General features: G+C 41.1%; 1 protein-coding gene and 1 long non-coding RNA gene across 8 annotated transcripts in view; one reads left to right on the top strand and one right to left on the bottom strand.

Moving 5' to 3' along the window:
- Positions 1–4874: 4874 nt before the first annotated feature.
- The window catches only part of tcf4 (transcription factor 4), a 153768-nt gene continuing 133219 nt past the window's right edge, over positions 4875–25423 (top strand). Inside the window, exons 1-4 of one of the 7 annotated variants that reach the window (XM_089019791.1) lie at positions 4875–5139; positions 5685–5776; positions 6059–6097; positions 8322–8394. In XM_089019791.1, the coding sequence (XP_088875917.1) occupies positions 5130–5139; positions 5685–5776; positions 6059–6097; positions 8322–8394 (214 nt within the window). In that variant the 5' untranslated portion in view covers positions 4875–5129. Of the gene's footprint in view, positions 5620–5684; positions 5777–6058; positions 6098–8321; positions 8395–25423 lie in introns of all 7 variants that reach the window. The other 6 variants (XM_089019792.1, XM_089019793.1, XM_089019795.1 and 3 more) reach the window with 6 other exon arrangements.
- On the bottom strand, positions 10414–12488 carry LOC148884405 (uncharacterized). Its single transcript, XR_016118200.1, has 3 exons — positions 12415–12488; positions 12216–12294; positions 10414–10588 (listed from the first exon to the last, which is right to left on the bottom strand). It is a non-coding gene; the product is annotated as an uncharacterized LOC148884405 (long non-coding RNA).

Below are 25423 nucleotides of genomic sequence, written 5' to 3'. Positions count from 1 at the left end.
GTGTCAAACCATAACTGTTTGGTCCTGTTCTTTGTCAAGGTTAACATGGTACACAGACTAAACCCAGATACATTGTTTTCATGTTATGTAACTTTTTACCCTTTTCACACGTTGATAATGAATAGAAGCAACAAGTGGTGACATGAAGTTGGATTTCATTCTGCAGGCAACAATCAGTAGGGATAGTGGAGTCAAATGAGCAGAATTAACGCTAAATTAGGTGATCAAATATTGATGACAAGCACACCGTAGACACAGAGATTCATCCACTTGGATTGTTTGCGCGAGCTAGCATTCATGCTACATGGCTATTATTACAGCAATGAATGCGGAAAAACAGTTGAGGGTGGCTATGAAGCTATGGGCCACACGTGCTTGCGAGCAAGCACCAAATTGTGCATGGCGGTGAACAGACGGACTAACAAAAGATGCAAACAAGATTCAAGAGTGAATGTTAATAATGTATAAAAGTTACACATATAAATGACCATTTGTAGAGACCACATTCATTGAGGGATGAGTCGATTTTGTGATTATTGTGACAGGCATATATATCTATATGGTCCCTCTGTCCCAAAAAATAAAAAAAAGAATTGTAGCAAAAAATGTATTTTCTGCATTGCTCCTCATGATCAGTCATATGATATTCTTTCAGTGTTCTTAATGTGTTAATGGTACAACGATTTGTATTGTGCAGCTGCATCTCATTTTCAGCTTGTATAAATTTGTCTTTACTGACAAATGGAAATAATGAAACAAACAAGGACGGGGGCCAAAATCCCTTTGGGTTTCTGTGCCTTGATTGCAAAAAGTGCAGAACAAAATTGACGAGCCTCTCTCCCAAAGCTTCTGGGGGAATATCTGATGGACGGACAAGACAAAACTGAACTTTTTTGCCATGGCACATTAGCTCTGTTCACACATGCAAAAATGAAGCTTGCCAAGAAAAGTTTCTAGTGTGAAACAGGGATGAGGATCTGTTATGTTCTTTATTTATTTAGCTACATCTAGAACATGGTGTTTTAAATCCAATGGATTGGATTGGATTGGATTGAATTCACCTTTATTCGTCTCGCATTGGAGACATTTACATTTCACAGCAGAAAAGTGATGAAAGAAAGAGGAAAGGAAAGGAAGAAGTTGAAAAAAAATACAGGACCAGCTGTAATGGCAGCCACTCTCGCGGCACCATCTTGAAGTCACAACAACAACAAAAATAAATAACAGATAATGTGACACAACACAAAAGACACAGTTACATGCTACGTTTTGAAAGCAAACACGAAGATGATTAAAAAAGACTCTCATCTCCTGTCCAACATAAATCCGCTTGAATTCCAAGTCGCGACAGTTCCACATCCCCGTTCGGCGCTCCGCGCTGGATTGGATTGGATTTGGGTTTATTAGTCTCGAAGTGGAGGCATTTTCATTTCACAGCAGCAAAGTGATGAACGGAATGAAAGTAGAAAAACAAAATACATGAGCTGCTGGAAAGGCAGCCACTATCGCGGTGCCGTTTTGAAGTCAAAAGAACAAAAAAAACTACATAATAACATGACAACACAAAGACACAGAGTGCCATTCCTTCTTCAACACTTTCTTTACCATCTTTGTTACATGAAGCAGTTCTAGATGAAAGAGGAGAGGATCAAAGCATCTTTTCACCAGTGGATCAGGGACTACAAGCTAAATGTTGAAGGCAAACCCGCAGCTGTAGCATACATTGACGAAAAGAGATTGTCCCACATAAATCCGCTTCAATTCCAAGCCGCGGCAGTTCCACATCCTGACACCCCTTTCTTCTCATCGCGGGTTCCTCAAGCCACGCATCCCTCCAGTGCTGAATACAATAACATCTCAAGACGACAGCGGAATTGATGAAAAGAGATGTGTCAGAAACGCAGTTAAAAACACCCAAGGTGGCTCATTGAAAGTTACAAAATCATTTGAATGCAACATTTCTTTGGAAAATATTGAAAGGCTAACGTCATTTTTGTTTGAGAGTGTTTCATTTGTATCAATAATTCTGTTGAACCCCAATTTAAAAGCAATAGTTTATTTTCATTGGATGACAATGCAATTTATTATAACTATTACTTTGATTGCTTATTATGATTTCATTCACGGAGGGACACCATCACTTCAGTTTATTCGACCTAGAATATGCTAGAAGTCTCTCAAGAGCTTTTTTAGGGTGCATGATGACTTTGCTGAAACCAAAATCTTGAGTGTTTGTTCCGAAAGGCTGAAAATATTCTTGCTCTCTAGTGTTAAGGCATTTTCACACTGCACTTGCTTTCCTCGGTGTCTCCACATGGAAGTGTGCAGGGACCAAAGCCACAGAAATCAACGTTTGGACAGTCAGATGCGTTGGTGTCATAGTGTCACCCAGTACGACACGATGTCGCTGTGCAATGCAATGAAACACTAATTGCCTATTTCGGGAAGTTGGCTAACCTCATGGTGTACAGTATTAGGGCAATTAAAAAAAAGGCTATGTCCTATTGACACGAGTGAGCGCCAATATAAAATACATACATCCAAATGACAAATGAAATCGATAAATGAACACAAAAAATAAAAGAGTCTTCAACACAATCATGTGCATTTGTGTCTGGCAACAGCACAATCTCCCACTTGGCTTGCCTTCCGTTTTACATGATCATCATGGTATTCTGCAGCTGTTGGAGGAATTGCATTCTATTTTCATTTCCGGATGTCTAGAAATTTCATGACCAGAAAGAAGAAGAAAAAAAACCTAGATTTAACTAAAAACAACAATTAACTATATTACTGTAAAGGTACCTATCGAACATTACAGGGGCATTTCTTAGCAAGTTAGAAGTCCATTTTTTTCCTGATTAAAAGTATGTCTTCATCGCTTAATTACCGATCTTGCTGTCTTTATGCTGCCCCCCCTCCCAGATAAACACACATGCATGTACATAGTAATTTGTGGAAATAGGTCAGTTACTTTTTACCTGAGGGCTGTTAATGACCACATTGTTTTGTCAACGCCTCTTCGGTTTCCCACCTTCTAACTACCGTTGACTCAGATTTGTTTTTGGGTCACTGTGTTTAAAATGTTTTTGTTTCTTCATTATTAGAGTCAGATTTGTATTTTTTTTTGCTGAAACTAAGTGTTTATTTTCAAAAATATATTTCCTATCAATGGTGTCACTTGAAGCAATGATTCTTTCCCATTTAAGGAAAAAATTACTAATAATGGGAGACATTTTTTTGTAAGTTTTGTAAGTAACATGAGTGTGACCTAAGCTTCCAGATTGCTGTTGCATCACGTGTCCGATTCATATCCTGATAAAAAAAACTAAGTCTCTGTTGTAATTAAATAAACTGTAATTGTACTACTATTCACATCAGACACACAAAATAAGAGAAACATAGTTGTGTTAAGTTCATCCTGTCAACTTTATACCAAATTTAAAACAGATTCTTATCTTCCAGACAGTGTATTTTCGGTGTTCAAATACCTGACATGTTTCAGTGTCTACTTCCGCCTTCGTCAGAGTGTCCACGGAAGTAGACGCCGAAACATATCAGGTATTTGAACACCGAAAATACACTGTCTGTAAGATAAGAATCTGTTTTAAATAAGAGAAACATATCTCATGTTGGCAAAAAAATTTGGATTTGACCTCTAGTTTTTGTTTTCTTGGACTTATTCTCACTTTTCTTACTGTTCGACGACTGAAATATTTTGCAATAATTGTTTTGTCAGTATTGCTAGTTTTATTTACTGAGTAATTCAAGACCTTGAGGGATTTCATTTTTGTTGTGGAGCGGTCCAGAAAATATGTTTTCCAGTCTTTTAAATGTTTTCTTACTCGAACATTTTGATTGTTATGTCGACAATCTTACCTTGATAAATGCAGACTTTATCCTCTGACTGCTTTTGTAAACAATGCAAACCTTAATTGGGGTTTCAAATTGGTGTAGTGTCCTGTATTTGACTGCCCATTACTTGAACCTCCATGCCCCAGTTATGCAGCTTTGCCCAAACTCTGGCCAATGGACCATATGCAACTGCCGTTCCTTTTAATCAACCAATGGTGGATGCGAGAAGGAACCTTTGACTCGCTCTGCATTGCTAAGGGGTGGGGCTTCATCAAAATTTAAGATTGACGACATGCAATTCTTCCCTAACGCATTACTTTGACAACGACAACTAGCACTTGTTTTGTTTTTGGGGGGCTTTATTTAGAAATACAACGATGACAAGATATTTTAACAAATAAAAATATAACTCATTTTCTCTTGGCCCAGGTGAATTTAGCTCCTTTTAGAAACACTTGAGGATATATCACATTCTCGATCCTAAAGAAATTACTAAAAAAACAATTGCATTTTGCTCCTAACTGTAGATCCAGTTTCCTGCTACCTCTAACACAAGGCTGTGAGAAACCCCCCAGAAATACTGAAAAATCCTTCCAAATATTTTTTTAAATTCAAATGTATGATCTGTTAATATGATTCAAATTAAGACAATTTATACCGTTTTGATTAATTGGTTCTAATGTGGTTTTTAAATTAAAGACTATATTTAAAATGAAATAACTAAAATACCAATCATTAGAAGGTAGGTTGTCAACCCGAATGTCACTCACAATTGAGATTGATCAGAACACAGAGGTACGTCTCATGAAAGATAAAACGAATACAATTATAATCATATGATAAAATAAAAGGCTATTTTATTTAATCGGGTCAGCACGGCAATAAATAAATAAAACATAAAAAAAAAAATGAATACAAGTTAGAGGTAAAGTCATGTGGTCTTCTCTCAAACCAGGACGTTGCTGGCTAAAATTGGTGTCAATTTCCGTCTCACACACAACAAGGCTTAATTGTCGTCTTTCTTTCCCTTGCAGATTATCAGTGCCGATGACGGGCGCGATGGTGTTTGACGAAGATGTAAGCTAGGTGGCCGCACCACCACACGAATCAAAATCCACCGGGGCTTCGCAACCACACTCGCGCGGGTACCGTACAGAGCGCCGGGGCATCTTCAGCACGCGCAGCCGTGCGGAGGGAGCCCTCACCCGGCCACAAGAAGCGCACACTCCGCCCGCACTCTTTCCTCAACCGCCTCCTCCTTGACTCGCGTGCACATGCACGGAGGTAAAAGTCGTCATCTCTTCGGAGGTTTGCTTATTTTTCTCTGACGGGCTCTCCAAGATTTTTTTTCAATCTTTTTTATCGATTTATTATTTATTTGTATGGTTGTTTGAGGCTGACAGTCAAACCGGGGCGGACGAATTGCGTCTTGACGCGGAGAGCTCGGACTTCTTTGGCTGGAGGGCAAGAGAAAACACACAACGCACCAAGCAAAACAGTCCTTTTCTGTCACTTCTCTTCTTTTTGAGAGGGGTCTCCAGCGACTTTAAACCAGGAACACGCTTGTGCGCTTTCTTCCGCCGCCGAGGATGAGAGGAAATTAGACGTGTTGATCGAGGCTTTGGGCTTGTTTTACAGTGGATTTATTTTGGCTGTGACGAGCAAAGGACCCGGAATAGAGCTGCGCGTAAAAAAAAAGGAAAAAAAGCAAAAGAGGTCTTTCCTTCGCTCTCCTCATCTACGTCGCCACCCGGCTCTAGTTCTGTCTGTGTCTCTGCGTCTACCTTCCTCTGTCCATCTATTTTTCTCAATTTGTTTCCATGTTGTAGGTCCGTGCGATTTTGCTAAAATGCATCATCAACAGCGGATGGCAGCTTTGGGCACGGACAAGGAACTGAGCGACTTGCTGGATTTTAGCGCGGTAAAATCATTTCCATTTGTTACTCTGTTAAACAAATGAATGTGATGATAGCTGATGCTGCAAGTAAATAAACACGTCCTGTTCGGCTTTCACATTTTACATGTTTAATTGATGAGTTGCACTGGCGCATAGACTGCATAGCTCTCTTTTTTATATCAAGTGGACAAAGTGTGTTTCTTGAGAGTAAGTTAAAAGTGAAAAGTGAGAGCATATTTGTGATTTCATTTTGATTGTATGTGTAGTTATTTTTGATGCTGCATTGGTAATTTTGTTGTCTTATAGATGCGAAACAGCGATTTGAAAATGTTCCCATCATCCATGGTAGTATATCTCATTTTAAGTCCTTCTTACCCCCTTTTTGTGTAGCATTTTGCCCATGACAAACGAAAACTTATTTAATTTCCAAATACAATGCCTTGCTTAACAGTAAAAAAATCTTTCCAAGTCAACATGTCCCGTTCGTGCCGCCTTCATTGTTATAAACGCAAAATACTAATCTCGTTTTAAATGTATCACCCTCCTCCCCCCACGCACCAAATTCCCTTGCAATAAAAGACTGTGGTGTGAACTTGAGGGACAGGAAATAGTGTTCCATGCTCTCGGCCATGTTTCTGTGCCTCGACCTCCCTCTGGGAGCAAGTTTGGTCACAAGAGGAGGAGGAGGATGAGGAGGAGGAGGGAAATAGATCAGCCCTCAATGAGGAAGAATAGACGGACTGCCATTAATCCTGATATGAAAGCGAGATATGTCAGATTAGAAAGGGCAGTGGTGTGGCATGCCAGAAAATCCTCTGAACAAAAGGAAAAAAAAATGCATATTAGTACTGAATGATCACAAAAAATGCAAATGCTAAATGACAATAACATGCACATTTTCATACATTAACATATTAAATCAGTTAAACATTCAGGCTCATATAATTTCCACTCAGAAATATGAATGCCCCCATCAACCCCCTCCAAAAACACGATGGTGGAGTGATGCCAATTCCTAGTTTAGCTTCAAATATGTCAAATTTAACACACACTGTTCTTGGTGTTTAAGAATAACCAATTGAAGAGGTCGACTATTTCAGAATCAGAATCGGAACGCCTTCAATTCTCCCACAATGCGGAAATTTGCAAGTTTATTTGGGGCAGTTAACCAAGTGCCTTTTTTGTGATGTGTGTGAAGTGTGCTAAAAAGCAAGCATTACGAACTATATAAAGACAAAGACAAGCATTGAGGAATAGTTTTAAAATAGAATGTGATTTTGAGGCATCGCCATACGATTCTATTTTGTAAAGGTTTAGGCAAGAGTCACAAATAAATGTGTCAAGCATTACAGCGAATCATCCAAACTTTATTATTATTATTGCTATTTAACACACACACACGCACACACACACACACACACACACACACACACACACACACACGCACACCACACACACACACACACACACACACACACACACACGTGTGTGAGAACGTGTGATAAGTGAACAAACGCAATAATACCACCACACACACACACACATGCACATAGAATTTAAAGTCTATCTCTGTTAATTTAAAGGTTATAATGAAAAGTCACATGACCGTTCTCAAATCACAAAAAATGTGGGGAAAAAAAACAATAAACAAAGGAAAAAAATCGCAAGCCTGCCGGTGTGCCTCCTCCTGACCATGAACGCAGGCCAAAGATGAATCGATGTGATTGTAGGTCTGCGGATGCCCACCATGCATCAAGTTCTCAAAGTGCTTCTTGTAGCAATTGACAGAGCTGCAATTTACTAAAAACTATCAAGGGTGGTCTATTCATTGCCCCTCTGCAGCCGTTCAACACCAGCACAACCTCCATCACGCACATTTCAGGACCAACAGGAGGCACGCTGGAAACAATGTTTATTGTTTGTAAAGGTCCATTTCAGATGAGAACATTCAATTTTATGCTGCCACATTGACTGCGAACAATAATGCCTTCATTTGTATGTGAAATTTTGACTACACATGATGCTCTAAAAATATGTCAAATACAAATTTTCACAATCTGTATTATATTAAAGCGGCATTGTCACCGCTGAAACTATCCTAAATTAGCAGTCAATTTCAGCTTCAGGATGCATGTAGCCTTCACTTGATTGATTGATTGATTGTTTTGTTTTTCTAAATCAGATATGCACTCAATATGTGAGTTTCATTCCTAAACATATTGTTTGGCAAAGCTTTTCACATATGATAGAGAATTGTCAATAGACACGTTTCAAGTTCCATTTTTAGAACAGATACGTAGGGTACTCATCAGCTCCACTTGTATGCATGTACCCCTTGGAATTCAATTCTTGTCGGGGAGGAAACAATAATGACCCGCTTCTCGAAAAGCAGATGTCACCTTTACATGTGAGGCGAGAGGTGATATACTTCTTGCGGCACTATTTTGTAGCCAAATGTCTCCCTGGTGCATTGGAATGAAGCTTTTCATATGTAGCTGCACTGCAGTCATTTTTTTGCATGCCTCTGTCTGTGCTCTTGGAGCTAATGTGTGCTCTATTTGTCTTCTAGATGTTTTCCCCTCCTGTTAGCAGTGGAAAGAATGGACCAACCTCCCTGGGGAGTGGACATTTCTCCGGCTCAAGTACGTCAGCTTTCTTCTTTTTTTTCTTTTTTTTTTATAAAGAGCTGTACGTTCTTCTCTCAATTTGAAATCCTCCCATACACCTGCTCATTGCTGCTATGCTATGCTGCTCGGTGGATATCCGCACAGAATTGTTGTAGTTGTTTTTTTTAATGTATTTTTTTGCGGGGTCGGGGTGTGTGTGTTGTATTTGCTCAGTGTAGTACTGTATTTTCTGGTGTATAAGGTGCGCCGGAGTATAAGACGCAACCCCAATGAATGGTGTTTTTCAAAAAAAATGCACTGGACTATAAGGTGCACCTTCAATAAATGAAAACAGTTTTCCATATATAATATATGGATATATAAAAGTTTCCCAAATATTAGGCACACCCCATTATAAGGTGCTACAGTCGAAGCTTGGTTTACACACTACTTCAACAGGGGGCAAATGTAGTCGGAGGCTGCTGACAGTAGTTGCGGGACCTGTTGTGGGTCAATATTACTTCACACATAAGGCACACCTGCACATAAGGCGTAGGGCTGTATTTTGAAGAAAATGAAGGCATTTGGGGGCACCTTATACACCGGAAAATACAGTACTACTTTACACTTCTGTTAGCTATACTTTATTATACCACATTGACAAAAATATTTGATCATATATTGGCTTGGAAAACAATAATAGTGAAGGAAATATTTGTATGAGTCAGTGGCGGAAAACATCAGCAACAATTTGGGGTCGTATGTATATTCTGATGGGATCCAATGAGATATCTGAGATATTCATGTGACAATATATTGATCCATTTTGGTTACGCTTAGAAAAATGTAATATCCTTACTTGATGAGCTGGAGTTGCAGTTTTAGGATGACACGGTCGGTTGCAGAGTGGTTTACACCGATGGACTGAATTGCTTCGAAATAAGTATTTTCATGACTCCTTTTGTAAGGACTGAGATAGATATCTTGTGTTCTTCCTCGTGCATCAAATTAAATCAATAACTGTCGATAGATAATTGGTATATTGCATCATAATGTCAATATTGGAAGACTTTTGTTTTTTGCTACTTGCTTTCATTCCTGTGAGAGACTTCCTGTTTTTCCGATGGAGTTATGTCACTCTTTCCTGCCTGTGAATGTACTGCGGGGGTTTCGCTCACTCTGGTTCTATACAGTGTGGACCTCGTGGTGTCAAATAATAATGAAACGTGGCCACTTTGAAAGTTGAACCGAACTGTCTATTGCGAGGAGAAACTCTTTTTGCAGTAACTCAGGGATTTTGTTCTGAAATGTGTGAGTGTGATTGACATTAATGAGATAATACCAGCGAAGTGTGTAATTTATTCGCTTAATCCTATTTGGCTTTTTTCCCCCGAAGTGAGTGAGTGAGTTCTTTACTTGCTTAATATGTCTTCCATTCATACCTTTTGTCATCGTGCATTCGGTCAGCTGACGTGGTCAGCGTTTTCCATGCTCCTTCTCTGTGCCAGAGATTCAGACTTATCCACTTGCATATTCATGCACTCACACTGCTTGTGGCTGACAATAAACAAAGTCTGTAACCTTTGTATTGTTGAGGACGTACTGTAGCTACCACGTTAGCAACTGAGTGCTACGGCTTATTGAGCTTGCATTCCATGGTTCAGATGCTGAGATCTATGCATTAAAAGTGCAGAAAGGCCAAGCTTTTGTATGCTGCCGACAACAGCTCCTGAACAGCTTATGTCTGTCTGTCTGTCTGTCTGTCTGTCTGTCGGTCGGGTCGGTCGGCCGGCCCCCATCCCGCCCGCCCGCCAACGATGTCGATTTGGGTGAGATTGATTATGCAAACACCTTTTAAATTTATTTTATTGATGTATTTATTTTTATTTCTCTCGCGTCTTGATTAAACGACAGGTACCCAGAACATTTGTGGGCTTATGGGTAGCCCGGTAGTCTAGTGGTTAGCAGGCCGGATTCGTGAGTCCAAGACCCTGTCCGGCCTCCCTGGAGGTTGCATGTTCTCCCACGTGGATTTCTCCGGGCCCTTCGGTTTTGTCCCACATTCGAACAAACACTCGAAATTGTCCATAGGTGTGAGAGCGGATGGTTATTGATCTCCGTACGCCCTGCGATTGGCTGGCAACCAATTCAGGGTGTACCCCGACGAGTGGCCAAAGACGGCTGGGATAGGCTCCAGCAACCCCCACAACCCTAATGAGAATTAAGTGGTCTGGAAAATAGATGGATGGATGGATGGATGAGTGAGTGAGTTGCACTCCATAAACGAGCTTGCAAGACTTTTGAAACGTTTGCGATGAATGTGCGGGATGGCACTTAGGCGACAAAAACTGTGATGATTTGTGTGCACGCCGAATCCTGGGGAACTGAACGGGTTATATGGATGTAAGAAAACTGCTGCAAATAAGTATGCAATATCAAACCAAGGCTACACTTAGATCGAGAGTGTATTCCTAACCGTGTCGCTGTTCTTCAAGCGTGGGAACTCCACTCATCCTCAGTGCATTGATATGCCTTAGCGGTTAAGGCGAGCCGACATCCGTGTGTGCATTCCCAGAGGCAATTCTTGAGTGAATAATCCAATGTTTTCATTGATGAATCAGACAAAGAAGAGTGCATGTTTTGGAGGGAGACACTGGTGCGTAATCCTTTGGAACACAGTTGGTTCAGTTGCAGAGTGAGCTACTTGGTATGACCTGGTGCCGTAAATAATGATTCAACGATTTGCTTTATTGATGCCATTCACAAACCATAGCATTGCTGATTGTCACACACCCGGCTAGTGGTTAGACGATTCTCCATCCTTGAAGTGAATTGGAATGGATTGGATTAGCTTTTATTAGTCTCGCAGTGGAGAAATGTACATTTCACAGCGGCAAAGTGATGAAAGCAAGAGGAAAGGAAAGAAGTAGAAAAACAAAATACAGGACCTGTTATAAAGGCAGCCACTCTTGCCGTGCCATCCTAAAGTAATTACAACAAAAAAATAAACGAAATAACACATGATATGACACAACAAAAAGACACAGACAGTCATTCAATATTAAGCACTTTCTGCACCTTCTTTGTTATATGAAGCAGTTATAGATGAAAGAGGAGAGGATCAAAGCATCCTTTTTACCAGTGGATCACAGATGTCATGGTGATATGTGCATGTCTGCTATAAGCTAAATACTGAAAGCAAAGTAGCTGTAGCTTCTATTGACGAAAAAAGATTGTCTCACTTTTCCTGTCCCACATAAATCCACTTCAATTCCAAGCCGCAACAGTTCCACATACGCATAGGCGCTCTGCGCTGACACTCCTTTCTTCTCATCGCGGGCTCCTTGAGCCCCAGAGTTCAATTGATGTAAGAACACGAGTGCCGAACTGAACAAGCAGCAATGCAGAGCAGCAATGCTGGAAAACGTAAATTGGGTTGAATGTTAGCATAAGCCATTGGAGGGTCATGGGGCATCCAATGACTACTCGCAGCACGTTAAACCCCATTTACATAGATGTGGAATATTGGCAAGCGAAACAACCAGCAAATGTGATGAAAACTCTATTGAACGGGCTTCGGGAGATTTTAGGGGCAATTGGAGACGCTTTATTTGGGTGTGTTGTCAGCAGAATGCAGAAGTGTGAATGAAATTGTGAACTATGGAGGTACTCGGAAGTCACTTCTTGCTCATGTTGTTGAGCCATTTTGTCATTATCCAAAAATCCGCACTCCACCGCCCTGTTTGGTTGCTCCTTGTTTGTGTACCGTGAAACGGTTTGCCCCTGTGCTGCGCATGCAAATGTGAAACAAAACATGAAATGGTATGAGTTTGGTGGAAGGGTGTTGGGAGGGTAACCTGTTTCAGTTGCATTATCAGCAGCTGTGAAGATTTGGTTTGGTGCTTCCGTGTGTATCTTCATTTTGGAATTGTTTTCCTGCACATGAAAAATAAGCAAAAACACAGAACTGTCACACAAACTTGAAACTACACAAACAAAATCCATTTTTTTCCACCCACATCGACAAGATTCATCACGCACACACATTCTGCTCACCCCTGCTGGAGGTTTCTGCAGGCCTCTGCATTTTGATGAGCCCGGCGCTGTTTGTGAATGCAACTAATTAGAACTCTATAGACTCGCACATCCATGAGAGCAGCACTTTCCAAAGGAAGGGATGAGGCCAGCCGCTCGGACATGCTGACACTGAACTCGGTCCTCATATTTTATGTTTCGGTCTGCTCAGCACTCATGACTTTGGTTGAGATTTTGGGCACGCACACACAGCACACACAACAGTAATATTGAACCACAACAGGTCTCGTAATTACTGTCAGCAGCCGCCGACTCCATTTCCCTTCATGTTTGACATAAGTAGTGCGTGGTGGATGCTAAGATGTATAAAACTGTTTCATTTCGATAATCTCTTAAAATTACTTTGCTAGGCAAAGTAATTTTTTCTCAATTTTGCCATAATTTTCTATTTTTGGCACAATCATTAGAAATTGATTTTTTTTAATTTTCATTTCTTTTTGTATTTAGTGTCTCAAAAAAACTGTTTATATATGAAAATTTTAAGACCAACATATTCCATGATAACCCATAAGGAACAAGTAAGATTGGTGATCTTTGAAAATTATATTTATTATTACATTGCGATAAACTCTGATACAACCCTGGAATATTTTTGCTCTTTACAATATGGATGGGCTGAGTCCAGATTTTCACATGTTTATTCAGCGTCTGACTATCTGACTGTTTTGTTGACATTCCCTCAAGCGCAGGACCATCTAACGGAGGGGTCAGGAACCGAGGGCTTGCAAGCCACACATGGCTCTTTTGATGATTGCATTTGGCTCGCCGAGAAAATTAATACATATTCTCACTTTTTCGCTGTTAATTTCCTGTTTGGGCTGCAGTTGGCGGAAAGCACAATTTTGTTTGGATGATACCGACCTAGGTTGGCGGAAAGTGCAATTTGATTGGACGGTACTGGCCGTTCAGTTTGAAATAGGTAAATGCCCTTTGCCTGTAAGTAAAAAAAATATGAGTATCGTACACTTCAGGTTGAATGGACCGAAGGATTCGCCTTTGTGGAGAGAAACGGTTCTGATTCTAATTTGCAATGAAACAATACCATCGATGAAACGGTCGAATGTCAGTGGCACTTTGACAAGCCCCATGCTACCGTTAGCATCAATATACTAAGTATATTAATTTAGTTAGTATATTATACTTCTGCGAGAGACAGCAGAAAGCAAGTGTGGAAGCTAATGAGCTGTGTGCAGGCTAGCTAGCAGTAACTTCGCGTACGTACCCGGCAAGTTGACTTCTAGTCCGATCGTTTGGCTGGATTTTTGCCAATCATGAGGAACAGAAAACCATTCATATGAATATTATCAAAAAGTTATTTTCAATAACACATTCTGACATTTTTTTGAACTCACGTGCGTGCGTGTTTGTGTTTGTGTTTGTGTGCGTGTTTGTGTGTGTGTGTGTGTGTGTGTGTGTGTGTGTGTGTGTGTGTGTGTGTGTGTGTGTGTGTGTGTGTGTGTGTGTGTGTGTGCGTGTGTGTGGCTCTCACTGAAAAACATTTCTAAATATTTTACTTTTGTGGCTCTTTTAGTCAAAGGTTCCCTACCCCTGATCTAATGGATGCATAACATAACCACAGCCTCGACTATACAGCCTTATAATGTGGTGTGCCTTATATACGGAAAATGTTCTAAAATATGTCATTCATTTAAGGTACACCTTCCTCCTACACCTACACCGCTGCGGAAAACAGGATCTATTGGTTTGGAATGTCACAAAAATTCCGTGTGCAAACGAGATCTACGTATTTTTGCCCTGCCTATTCCTTTTTGTGCAAAGCAATATCCGATATACAAGTCTTTCTGTCATGTCATTCGATGTGAAATAACATATATGCAAAGGAGCATGTCCAACAAATTGAAACGATCTGATATGACATAGATGGAGTCTTTACACTTGCACAAAAGTAAAAATATTTTTGGGATTTACTAACGGCTTAGGAGACGCTAAATCTGCATATTTTGGGAACTCAATTCACCTTGATCCACAAAAGCATCGGAACATAAAAGGTACAAGAGTCCCACATGACATGCTCAGCCCACGGTCATCAGCAAGCAGGAAGTGGATTAAGCGTTTTAATTATTGGGAGATTTTGCAGCGTTGTTGTTTATTTTAGGATCATCCCTGGAAAGATAATGCACACATCAAACTATGTGTGTGTGTTTCTAATCTCCTCCTGGATGAAGCCGTTCAGAGAGCAGCCCCGCTCACCAGCGCCACTCGTCTATTTCAGGTCTTGGTTGCTTTTGGTATTACCCCCCGACCCACCCGCCCCAACACCGTTCGTACCCCTCAGATGCGCTTTTTGTTTCCCTGTCAACAATATTAAAAGGGAAGAAGGGAAAAGAAACAGAAGGAAGACTGAGCAGGAAATACATTTACAAAGGATGAAAAAAATAAGTACCATATTTTCCGGCATATGAAGTGCTTGGCGTATAACGCGCACCCCCAATAAACATTGTATTTTCAAACTTTTTCCATATACAGTAAAGTCTCGTTATATCGATATCGGTTATATCGATATTACCGCTTATTACGATACTATTTTCATTTCCCTTGCACATTTCTAGTCTTTTTATGTATAATTAGTACCGTTTAGTACGATACCCGGTTATTACGATAATCCGGTTATTACGGTGCTCCTTTTCATCCCCCGCCGGCCATTTTTGTTGTTTATATCGATATATCCGTCGCGCCATTGGTCAACTTGGTTACGTGTCTTGTTACGTGAGCCGCCATCGGTCGCGCCATTGGTCGACTTGGTCACATGAGCCACCATCGGTCGCGCTATTGGTCGACTTGGCCGTGTGACTTTGTCACGTGACACGCCATCGGTCGCGCCATTGGTCAACTTGGTCACGTGTCTTGGTTACGTGTCACGCCATCAGTCGCGCCATTGGTCGACTTGGTCAGGTGACTTGGTTACGTGCCCAGCACCCGTGTCGCAGAGCCATTTTCATTTTCAGACGCTAGCTCGTGTGTAGCAGACGAGATTGAAGTGTTTGTGTTAAAAGGTAAAAATGGGAAGCAGAAGAAGATTGATGACTTTTTTAAATTGTATACATAATACAGTAAGATGTAAGCGTTGCAGTTTCCCTGTTGTGTTATGTACATGCCCACTGTACTGTATATGAATGCAATCGTTTTTTGCAACAATGTTTCTTGTTTTGTCTGCTGAAGCGCGATGATTTTGAAAATTATTAACATTCCATACTGTGTATTAAAGGACAGCCGATGTCACTTTTTATTCAAATGCAAATAAAAATGACTTCACGCCAAGACGTCTTGCATTGCTTGTGAATCCAAACAATGGTTTCAGATTCGGATAATATGCTTTCTTGTTACACATCCAGTTATGAATATGTTTCAAATACACTGTAGTTCTGAAGATTAAAGCATACATGTTTACAATCATTAAAGAATTATATGTGCCATTTTGAGGCAACATTAGGGGAACATCTCTCACCCAAAAAAAAAGGGAGCTAATGGCCAGCTCCGTTTCTTATATGGCGCTTGGCTGCCCTCTTTTGGCGGCTTTTGTTTAATGCAGTTCGGCGCAGGATCGAATATATCGATAGTCCCGGTTATATCGATATTTTTTCGGACTCCCTTGAATATCGATATAACGAGACTTTACTGTATAAGGGGCACAAGAATTTAAGGCGCACCATCAATGTATGAAAAAAAAAAAACATTTCAGAATATAATACAGTAAAGTCTCTACATGCCCGCAGGGTCGGATATATCGATAGTCCGGTTATATCGATATTTTTTCCGACTGCCGAGAATATCGATATAACGAGACTTTACTGTATATCAATATATACAATGTTTCCAAATATAAGGCCACCACATTATATGGATCTATAATAAAGGCTGGTGTTACGCACTACTTCTTTCAAAGGGGGAAATTGAGTCGGTGGCTGTTCACAGTAGTTGCGAGACCTGTTGCGGCTCAACATTACTTCACATGCAGTGTCATTTTTTAAAGAAAATAATGGCACCGTATACACCAGAAAATACGGTAATTGGAATGAGGTGCATGACTTTGGGGCAGGTTTTTACAATTCATATCTCACTTGGGAGGACAAATTGTGGTTGTTGTGACTGGCTGTGTGACTTTTAGTTGTTATTTCTGTTGATGTGCACGAGAGTAAAACTGAGCATATCATTTCTATTTTATAATTTTGGTGTAAGACACAAGAGAGGAACAATTTAGACTAACCACAGAGGTTTGGAAAATCAATTAATTGGATCCATAACGAGAAAGCACCTAGAGGTTCTAAATTGCGGCTGCTCACGATATAAGTTCCCTCAATGTGCTCAACAAAACATAGAAGCTTGAAACGAGGTCAACGCTTGCGTGGTGGGTTCCTTTCTCCACCTCACTCCATACCTGTTTTTTCCTCTGAGCACTTTCTTCCCACAAACCAATGCAACAACAAAAATACTCCAGATTGCCATGTGCTATAAATGTGAGTGTGAATGGATGTTTTTGTTCAAGCTCTCTGTGATTGAGTGGCAAGCAGACCGGCGTGTACACCACACAGTCAGCTGGAATAGAATTGGGCTTTCCTCTGAATCTGAGTGGGATTGGCGGGAAGCAACCTTGGTGGTGGAAGTTTCGCTGGTCGAACAGATTAATTCTGTTATTGTTTTATCTTCAGAGGGTGAAATTAATTTTGAAATGATCCCCTGCAGTAGTATTTTCTTCTTCACACATCTGCAGAGAAATTTGGGCAGCCACAGACACATCTGCATTGGTTAACTAGAATTTTGTCCTTCTATTTGCTCTCGCTTATTCATTCACAGTTTACAGCTGAAAGGGGTTTGCTTTAATAATATCTCCTCTCAGGTTTGATTTGATACACTTGTACCGAAACAGATAATGCACCTAAACGCGGCGAACAACGCCCCCGCCGCCACCCTCTTGTCTCTATTCAGTCAGATCAACCTCCGTTCCGCCCGTCACTCAAACTCATCGTGGATGATGGTTTTGAAAATAGAGGTGGTGAGCAGAAAACGGTTGCTGAATGCCTCACTCTCCCGCTATGTCCTACCCCCCACACCCCGGCTGCTCAATGGCCTTGCTTCCTTGGCAGAAACTCCCAGCAATGCTCTTAATTGAGGTACGGATTAAGAATTAATCTGCGTTTTTAGCTATAATAGCAAATATTATGAGCTCCATTTCCCTTTCAAAGGCTAATAATGACTCCGCTAATAACGGCAGTGATTTCTGTGTTCACGTCTGTTAGAACTTGGCAGTGCTTATTTATTTATTTATTTTCTATCTTTTTTTTTCTTTCCCTGACAAAGCTCAGGAGAATGCCGAAGCTATTGCTTCGGCAAGCCGACTTACGACCGAGGCGGCACTCCATATGTTTTCCCTAAAGGCACAGCTAAGACTATTTGGGCTCAGTTACAGCTTTAGAGATCACTTTTCCCATTTTTAATCACTTTTGGTCTGTTAGCTCAGCTCGCTCAGACCTACTGGTCACTTTTGATTCCTAAATGTGTCAACTGTCAGTGCGTGCATGTTTTGTTGACTTCCGATACGCTTTGTAATAATACGACTAAATGGCTCCTGTCTGACAAACTGTCAGTGTTTAATTGTTGGTCGTCATCATTCTTTTTTTTGGGGAGTCACGATTGCCTATTTTAGAAGCATCTGTTGGACACCTGCAGCAGGTAATCTATAGGATTCAAAAAACGTAAACCCGCCATTAACTGTGGAGACTGATTAGTGATGCAAGACAGGCACAGAAATTGAGTGGATAGATGTCAGTACAATTCAGGGTAAATTTATCTCATGATGTAATGTACTTCACATTTCGTTTCTTCACTTTCTTGGATTGCAGTCAGTGTGCTAATAGTTTCGATTAGATCTCACAATGGAGAAATTTAATAAATAATAATAATAACATTGTCTGAAAAAAATGTCTGCTCGGACGCCTGGGGCGTGCAACTTTTACGTTGCGCGTACAACTTACAAAACGTCTCCGCCTGGGTATATAATACATTTTATTTTCAAGCGCCTTTCAAAGCTCTGAAGGACACTTTACAGTCACAGACAAGCACAGAAAGAATAACAGAATAATAAATAAAATACAAATATAAGTAGAAACAAGATAAAGCTACACAGAAAATGCGATTTTAAATTTACATTTCACAGGAGCAAAAACAAAATACAGGAGTTGCTCTAGAGGCAGCCACTTACGTGTCTTGAAGTCAAAAACAAAACCAAAAAAATAATGTGACCACAAAGGACACAGGCAGTCATTCAATTTTAAGCACTCTCTGCACTCTCTTTGTTACATGAAGCAGTTCTAGAAGAAAGAGAAGAGGATCAAAGGAGGATCAAAGCGTTCTTTTCACCAGTGGATCAGGGACATCATGGTGGAACGTGCATGTCTGCTACAAGCTAAGTTTTGAAAGCAAACACAAAGTTGTAGTATCCATTGACAAAAGAGATTGTCTCACATCTCCTGTCCCACATAAATCCGCTTCAATTCCAAGCTGCGACAGTTCCACACGAGCATCAGCGGACTGGGCTGAGGCTCCTTTCTCATCGCGGGCTCCTCAAGCCATGCATCCATCCACCTGCAGACTGTCCAACAGCACCGACCCTTCCACTGAACAAAGCGGGGCTGTGAAAATGCTGGCCATTACAGGTGCAAAAAAAGCACAATCGCCCCAGAGCTGAATTGCTGTAAGAACATGAAAGGCTCGTGAGAGCACTTGCTGACGGCTGCCTACTCGGGCGCCATCTTGGACTTCGTTTGTGCTGCAAGGCAATGACATTCCTTTTTGTCAAACTCCTGGTGAATTGTTCAACAACTGACCCTCAACTCTATTTCGATGGCTATTTGAATGGAGAGTAGCCATCACTTATTCTTTTTTTCATACTTTCATCTTCCAAATGTTCTGTGAAACGGTAAAGCTGCCACGCTCCACGTAAACATTTCTCGTCCTCGCTCTGCGGCTTGTTTTTCACTTGTTCACTCTCACATAAGCAGCAGTGATAAAATTGCAGCCAATGTAAGCCAGAGAAGCTGACTCCACAAATGCTGCTGTTCTTCATCCGCTTCATTCTATCGTCTTATTTATAATTATAATTTTCTCTGTTCTCACTGTCCGACATATTTTTTCCTGAAACCTGCTTCTCTTATTTTGTCACGCAAACTGTTGATGACTAACACTTTGCCTCCCAAAGTTACCAGTCTCTGTGGGCATCCCCCCTTCTAAATTTAAAAAGAGCGATTTGGGGGTATTTTCTGTGCAAAACATCCTGTGATCATGTGATGTTTTTGTTTTTATTTGTTTTTACTTAATGTTTCTTTCGAGCTATTAACATCAACCACTTCTTCCTGCCATTATTATTATGCACTTCCTTCTCTATCTTAGAACAGTCCCAGTCATTGATCTCATAGGCTGATTGTGTTTGCCAGCATGACGTGTAGTTTGAATCTGTGATTTGAAAAAAAGGAATAATAAAAGGCAGACCAAAACAAAATTGCCAATTGTATTTTCAAGGTGTGTCTGGTGGTCAAGTGGTTAGTCCGCCAACTTCACAATGCAGAGGTTGGGGGTTGAACCTCTGCTCTGGCCCCCTGGAGTTTGCATGTTCTCCACTTGCTTGCTTGGATTTTCTCTGGGTCCCCTGGACACAATTGTACATTGGTCATTTAAATTTGCACAGGTTGATATTTAATCACCTTCATTTTACAGATATACAGATGAAACTATTTGTCAATTGAAATATCTGCTCAGTGATTGGCGGGCGACCGGAAACCGGCTCATAACTGGCTCTTATGGCTCGCCCCTTGTCCTGGTTAGCTCAGGGGCGAGCTGAAGATGAAAATGGATAGATGAAATGAACCACCATTTAGCCACAAAATATTCTTACTTAATAGTGGGTGTCACTGAGAATCTGTTCAGTGAGTGTGTTAAGTACTCCTGTAATGTACGCTGACTAGCTCGAGACGCAATAAACCATCACACGATAGAGACTAGCAGATGAAACCATCTGGTTTAGAGTGAGAGGTGGGATGGAGCAAGAAAGCTGCACAATGGTTTGTCCCAGCTTTTGTTTCAGTCTCGGGCTTTGGCAGAGTTGGCACACCAGAGTGGCACTGCCAATTCCCATTGTGTGTGCAAGGGCAGAGGGTTGCTTGGAAAATGTCTCTCCCTCCTTCGCTCGCTCCCTCCCTCCCTCCCTCCCTCCCTCCCTCCCTCCCTCCCTCCCTCACTCGCTCGCTCTCTCTCTCTCTCTCTCTCTCTCTCTCTCTCTCTCTCTCTCTCTCTCTCTCTCTCTCTCTCTCTCTCTCTCTCTCTCTCTCTCTCGCTCGCTCGCTCGCACACACACACACACACACACACACATACACTCACACACTGGCACTCATGCATACACAGGAACACGCTTACTGATATACATGCACCCTCACAAAGATTGTAAATTGTCTGGAACACCCCTAGTGCCATCTGGTCCTGTGATGGGCCAGACAGTGTGTGCGTGCATGCACGTGTTTGTGTGTGTGTGTGTCTATGTGTGTGTGAGAGAGAGTGGAAGAGAGATGGAGATGGAGAGAGAGAGAGAGAGAGAGAGAGAGAGAGAGAGAGAGAGAGAGAGAGAGAGAGAGAGACAGAGAGGGAGTAAAAGAGAGGGGGGTGATACAGAGAAAAAAAAGAGAGAGAGAGAGAGAGAGAGAGAGAGAGAGAGAGAGAGAGAGTGGGGATAGTTAGAGAGAGAGAGAGAGAGAGACAGACAGACAGACAGACAGACAGAGTGAGAAGAAAATAGACAAAATGAGAGTACTCGCATATCTGTACACTCTGCTGGAAAGGCAGCTTACTCCCTGTGAAAAGTGTGCCATTTTATACAAAGGGTGTCCACTGTTTGCTTGAGTCTGAGCTAGTAATTGCTAACTTGTCTTACATAAAAATGATTGCAAATTTTCCTGTGGCTAATTTACTTGGCTCCAAAATAAAGCACCACAATACCGCATTATTTATGAAAAAAAAAACAAAAACAAAATGTGTGCTACTTGATGCATTCCTGATTCGATCATCCATCTCTCTCTCTCTCTCACGCGCACACACACACACACACACACACACACACACACACACACACACACACACACACACACACACACACACACACACACACACACACACGCACTCATCCACTCACTCACACTTTCCTGTTCTCTGTTGGATGGCTATCGTTTGGCAGCTTGCAGCCATCCAAAGAACCAATTAACCAATAAATGCAGCATAATGAAGTTGTTTCGCTGCATCCCTGTGACTGATAGCCCAGGGTGTATATCTTAATGATTTACTTGAAGGACAAATAATAAACATTCAAAAGAATATAACACATTCTTGTAAACATGAATGAAATGCCATAATTCTGCTTCATGATCTTACATTACAAAAGCTATGAGCGATAACTCAATGACTGTGTATGTTTAAGGACATCGTTGGTTGTCAGAAAGTTGTCTCAGAGAGGTCTTGATGAAACTACATTGCCAAGTATCAGACATCAGTTTCAAATTTATCTGGGATAAAATTGTTCCGGAATTGCACCGAAAGGGAAACAGCATTGGTAAATTATCTGTCAAGTCAATTGAGAGCATCAGACAGCACAGCCTCAGAAAATACGGTATTAGGCAAATTTGCCCGACACAGAATGTTTTCTTCTTTCCTGCATATTCACATCTGGTTAACATTACTTTTGGCTAATCGTAACTTATCCTTTTTATGGCCTGATGCAATTTACACAATGCCATGTTGACGAGCTAAAAAGTTACATTGACTAGCTAAGATGCTCAATACCGTCTCCAAAGTAGTCGCTTGTTTTTTTTTTCTGTTTTTGTTTTTCTGGTGATGTTTTCTTATGGCTGATAAAATAACTTAACTCATTCACTGCCATTCCCAAATTTATTTTAGAAATGAAAAGCCTGACGTTGAGCGACATTCCTGAATTTGTTTTGGTTTTTACATGGGGGGAATGCCGATAAATCGCTGGTCAGACCACTGGCAATGTTTTTCCCTCCTACGAGGGGGCAGCATTTACCTTTTTGTACAGCCACCCACATTTCATGCTCAGGCAACTCCATATCCTGATAACTTAGGAATTAACTCTTTTTTTCTGATGAAAGAAGAGAGTCTAAGGTTTCTTACGCTGCATTGAATGTTGATGTAGTCTTAGAACTCGATACTCTGTGGGTCCTGCAATTTGAGTGAAATGACAAAAACCGTGGCACTGGAGTGGACATAATTTTTCACTGAATGAATTAATGTTGACATATGTTTCCCCACAATTAGAAGTATCTGAGGAAATGAACTTTGAACTTGAACCTCTTCTTCCTGACGCATTAACATTTTTATTGTTAGTGTCTGATAGCTGATGCAGCAATTTTATTCAAACGATAAATATACCCGGTCTCCTTTGACCCAATTCTAAAAGAATAAAATCCCTCAACAGTTTGTCACAATTTTTGGACGGAGTAGCTAAATATTTGGGTTGCAATTGGCTCATCAGTATAAACCACAGTACCGGAATGTACTCAAACCAGCTGTTGCATTCATTGTAATGCACTTTTCAAGCTTTCCCTGGTGTGTGAAAAGTGACTGCCAGTTATGAGCCTGCATGGACAGTCCATCGCTATTCATCAGGTTCTGTTCACAGCAACAGGATGTTAGTGCCTGCATCAAACTGTCGCCAATGGTAGACAGTGTCTTTAATAAACAAAGTTTCTCATCTCAAGAAACAAATTTGAATGGGTGTCTCGAAATAAGGTAAACATATTGACACGATGCAGTCTGCACCCCCCTTTCGGACATATCTGACTATGTTCTGAACTGTTGCGTATTTGGTTAGAATACATGACACGACAAACAAACAATCTACAAACTTCAAGGCCACTTCTCCAAGCGGTCGTTTCCCAAGTTCAATTGCTTTGTTCACACCTGCCCAAACAAACCACACCAAGGGGTTGCGTGAACCAGAGATCAGTTCAGCCAATATAAACAACACATCTGGAAAACACCCTGAGAATTTGTCTTTCTGTTTTAACTTTGCAAAGTGCTTGGATAGTGATGGCCATATGACAGTGTGACACACATTGGATTAATGAAAATGTTCAACCTAATAACCTGAACGTTATCGTGTTGCAATCGTTGGCTTCTGTCTAATCATTTCAAAGCTCACATGGGAAGCAAGGATGGCTTCATCAGATGATCAAATGGCGGGAGATTCAGGAGAGCAGTCACAACAAAACGGAGACAAGTCTTTTATCTGCTACCACCTACATTATTAGTGCAGTTGTAGGTCCGTCTGCCGTGTCAGCCTGATTTACATTAATGTTCATACGACCTAGCCTGGAGTTTGAAAGGGACTTTGTTTTTAAACCAAAAGTGACTTTTTTGAATTTGAAAGTGAAATGTTGAATGTAGTAGCGATAAATCGTCATAGTGGAGCATGGATTAATTTTCAGGAAAGCAGGCGCTCCACTGTCTGTTTCCTCAACTGCTTCCTGAATGGATTTTTAACCTCTCGATATGGATTCTTTTGGTCTCTGGGATAGCTTCATGTTTAGAATCTTTTAGAAATGCACAAAATACAGCTAAAGCGAAAGAAAATGACACGAAAGCCAGCAGAAAAGACACGTGAAAAGACACATATTTTAATGCCTGAGTCCAATTTGTTTTTATTTTTTTACACCAGATCTACTACCTGCATTATTTTACAGGATGGATTCCAAGTTAGATGTTGATTGCACAGGGCGGCCCAGTTGTCGAGTGGTTAGCACACCGACTTCACAGTCCTCCGTGCGTGGAGTTTATATGTTCTCCCCGGCCCTGCTTGGGTTTTCTCCGGGTCCTTCGGTTTCCTCCCACATTCCAAAAACATGCGTGGCAAGCTGAATGAAAACTCCAAATTGTCCCTCGGTGTGAGTGTGAGCACGGATGGTTGTTTTTCTCGATGTGCCGTGTGATCGGCTTGCAACCAATTCAGGGTGTCCCCCGCCTACTGCCCGAAGACAGGTAGGATAGGCTCCACCACCCCCGCGACACTAATATCGATGAAGCATTCCTGAAAATGGATGGCTGGATGGATGTTGATTCCACGAAAATACCTATTTCAAAGCTAAGCCTTGAGGCGGGCTCACAGAAGGCTGCCTTTTCATTTGTTGAGCCTCATTGGTCTGTACTGTGGCAAGTAGTGGACTGAATATGCAACAAGCACAGTTTTGAAAACTGTATATCATGAACAGTAAAAAAAAAAAGAAAAACATCTTTTCATGTGCACGTGGCCAACAGTGGCCAGTCTGTTTCAGCACAGCATTGCTCACGCCAGTCTCCACCATGAGTAGTGAGTGATGTACTGACTTTTGAGAGGGCCGCTTGGCTGCCTGACGATTTTACTCTTCTGTACAAGGAGCCATTCCTTCTTCAGCGAGAAGCCCACTCGAGAAGACCTATTGAATTATAGACTGAAACTATGACAGTACTGCATGTGCTTCCATTTCTGTCAAGATGCCAGATCCTTTGATGAGAAGTCACAACCAAACGATTCCAAAACTCTGACATTGACCAGTGCCTTCAAGAAGGTGTTGGTACCCCTTTCAGGTTGCCAACTCTAAATCTGATTGGTTAGAGCAACAGTTTGACCGACACATTTGATTCTGAAATACGAAAACACACAAGCAGTGCAACAGGAAGCAGTGCAACAGGGGAAAAGTAATGAAAGGAAGCTGAAAGACAATTTGGAATTATTAAATAATAATTCGTGGACAAAATATAATTAACATCAGTCCGTGATTCAGATATTTTTTAAGCCAGAAGAGAAGGCTTTGAAGGCCTTGAGGGTCTACCACTGGATTAAATAAAAAACAAGAATAAAAAAAGGAACTGACAGTTACTCGTGTCGGATATTTCCTCTCAGTTATCAGCAAATGAA

This window comes from Hippocampus bargibanti, linkage group LG18, assembly GCF_051943395.1.
Source record: "Hippocampus bargibanti isolate YZ-2025 linkage group LG18, ASM5194339v1, whole genome shotgun sequence".
Classification (NCBI taxonomy): domain Eukaryota; kingdom Metazoa; phylum Chordata; class Actinopteri; order Syngnathiformes; family Syngnathidae; genus Hippocampus; species Hippocampus bargibanti.
This window is presented reverse-complemented; position numbering and strand designations above follow the sequence as displayed.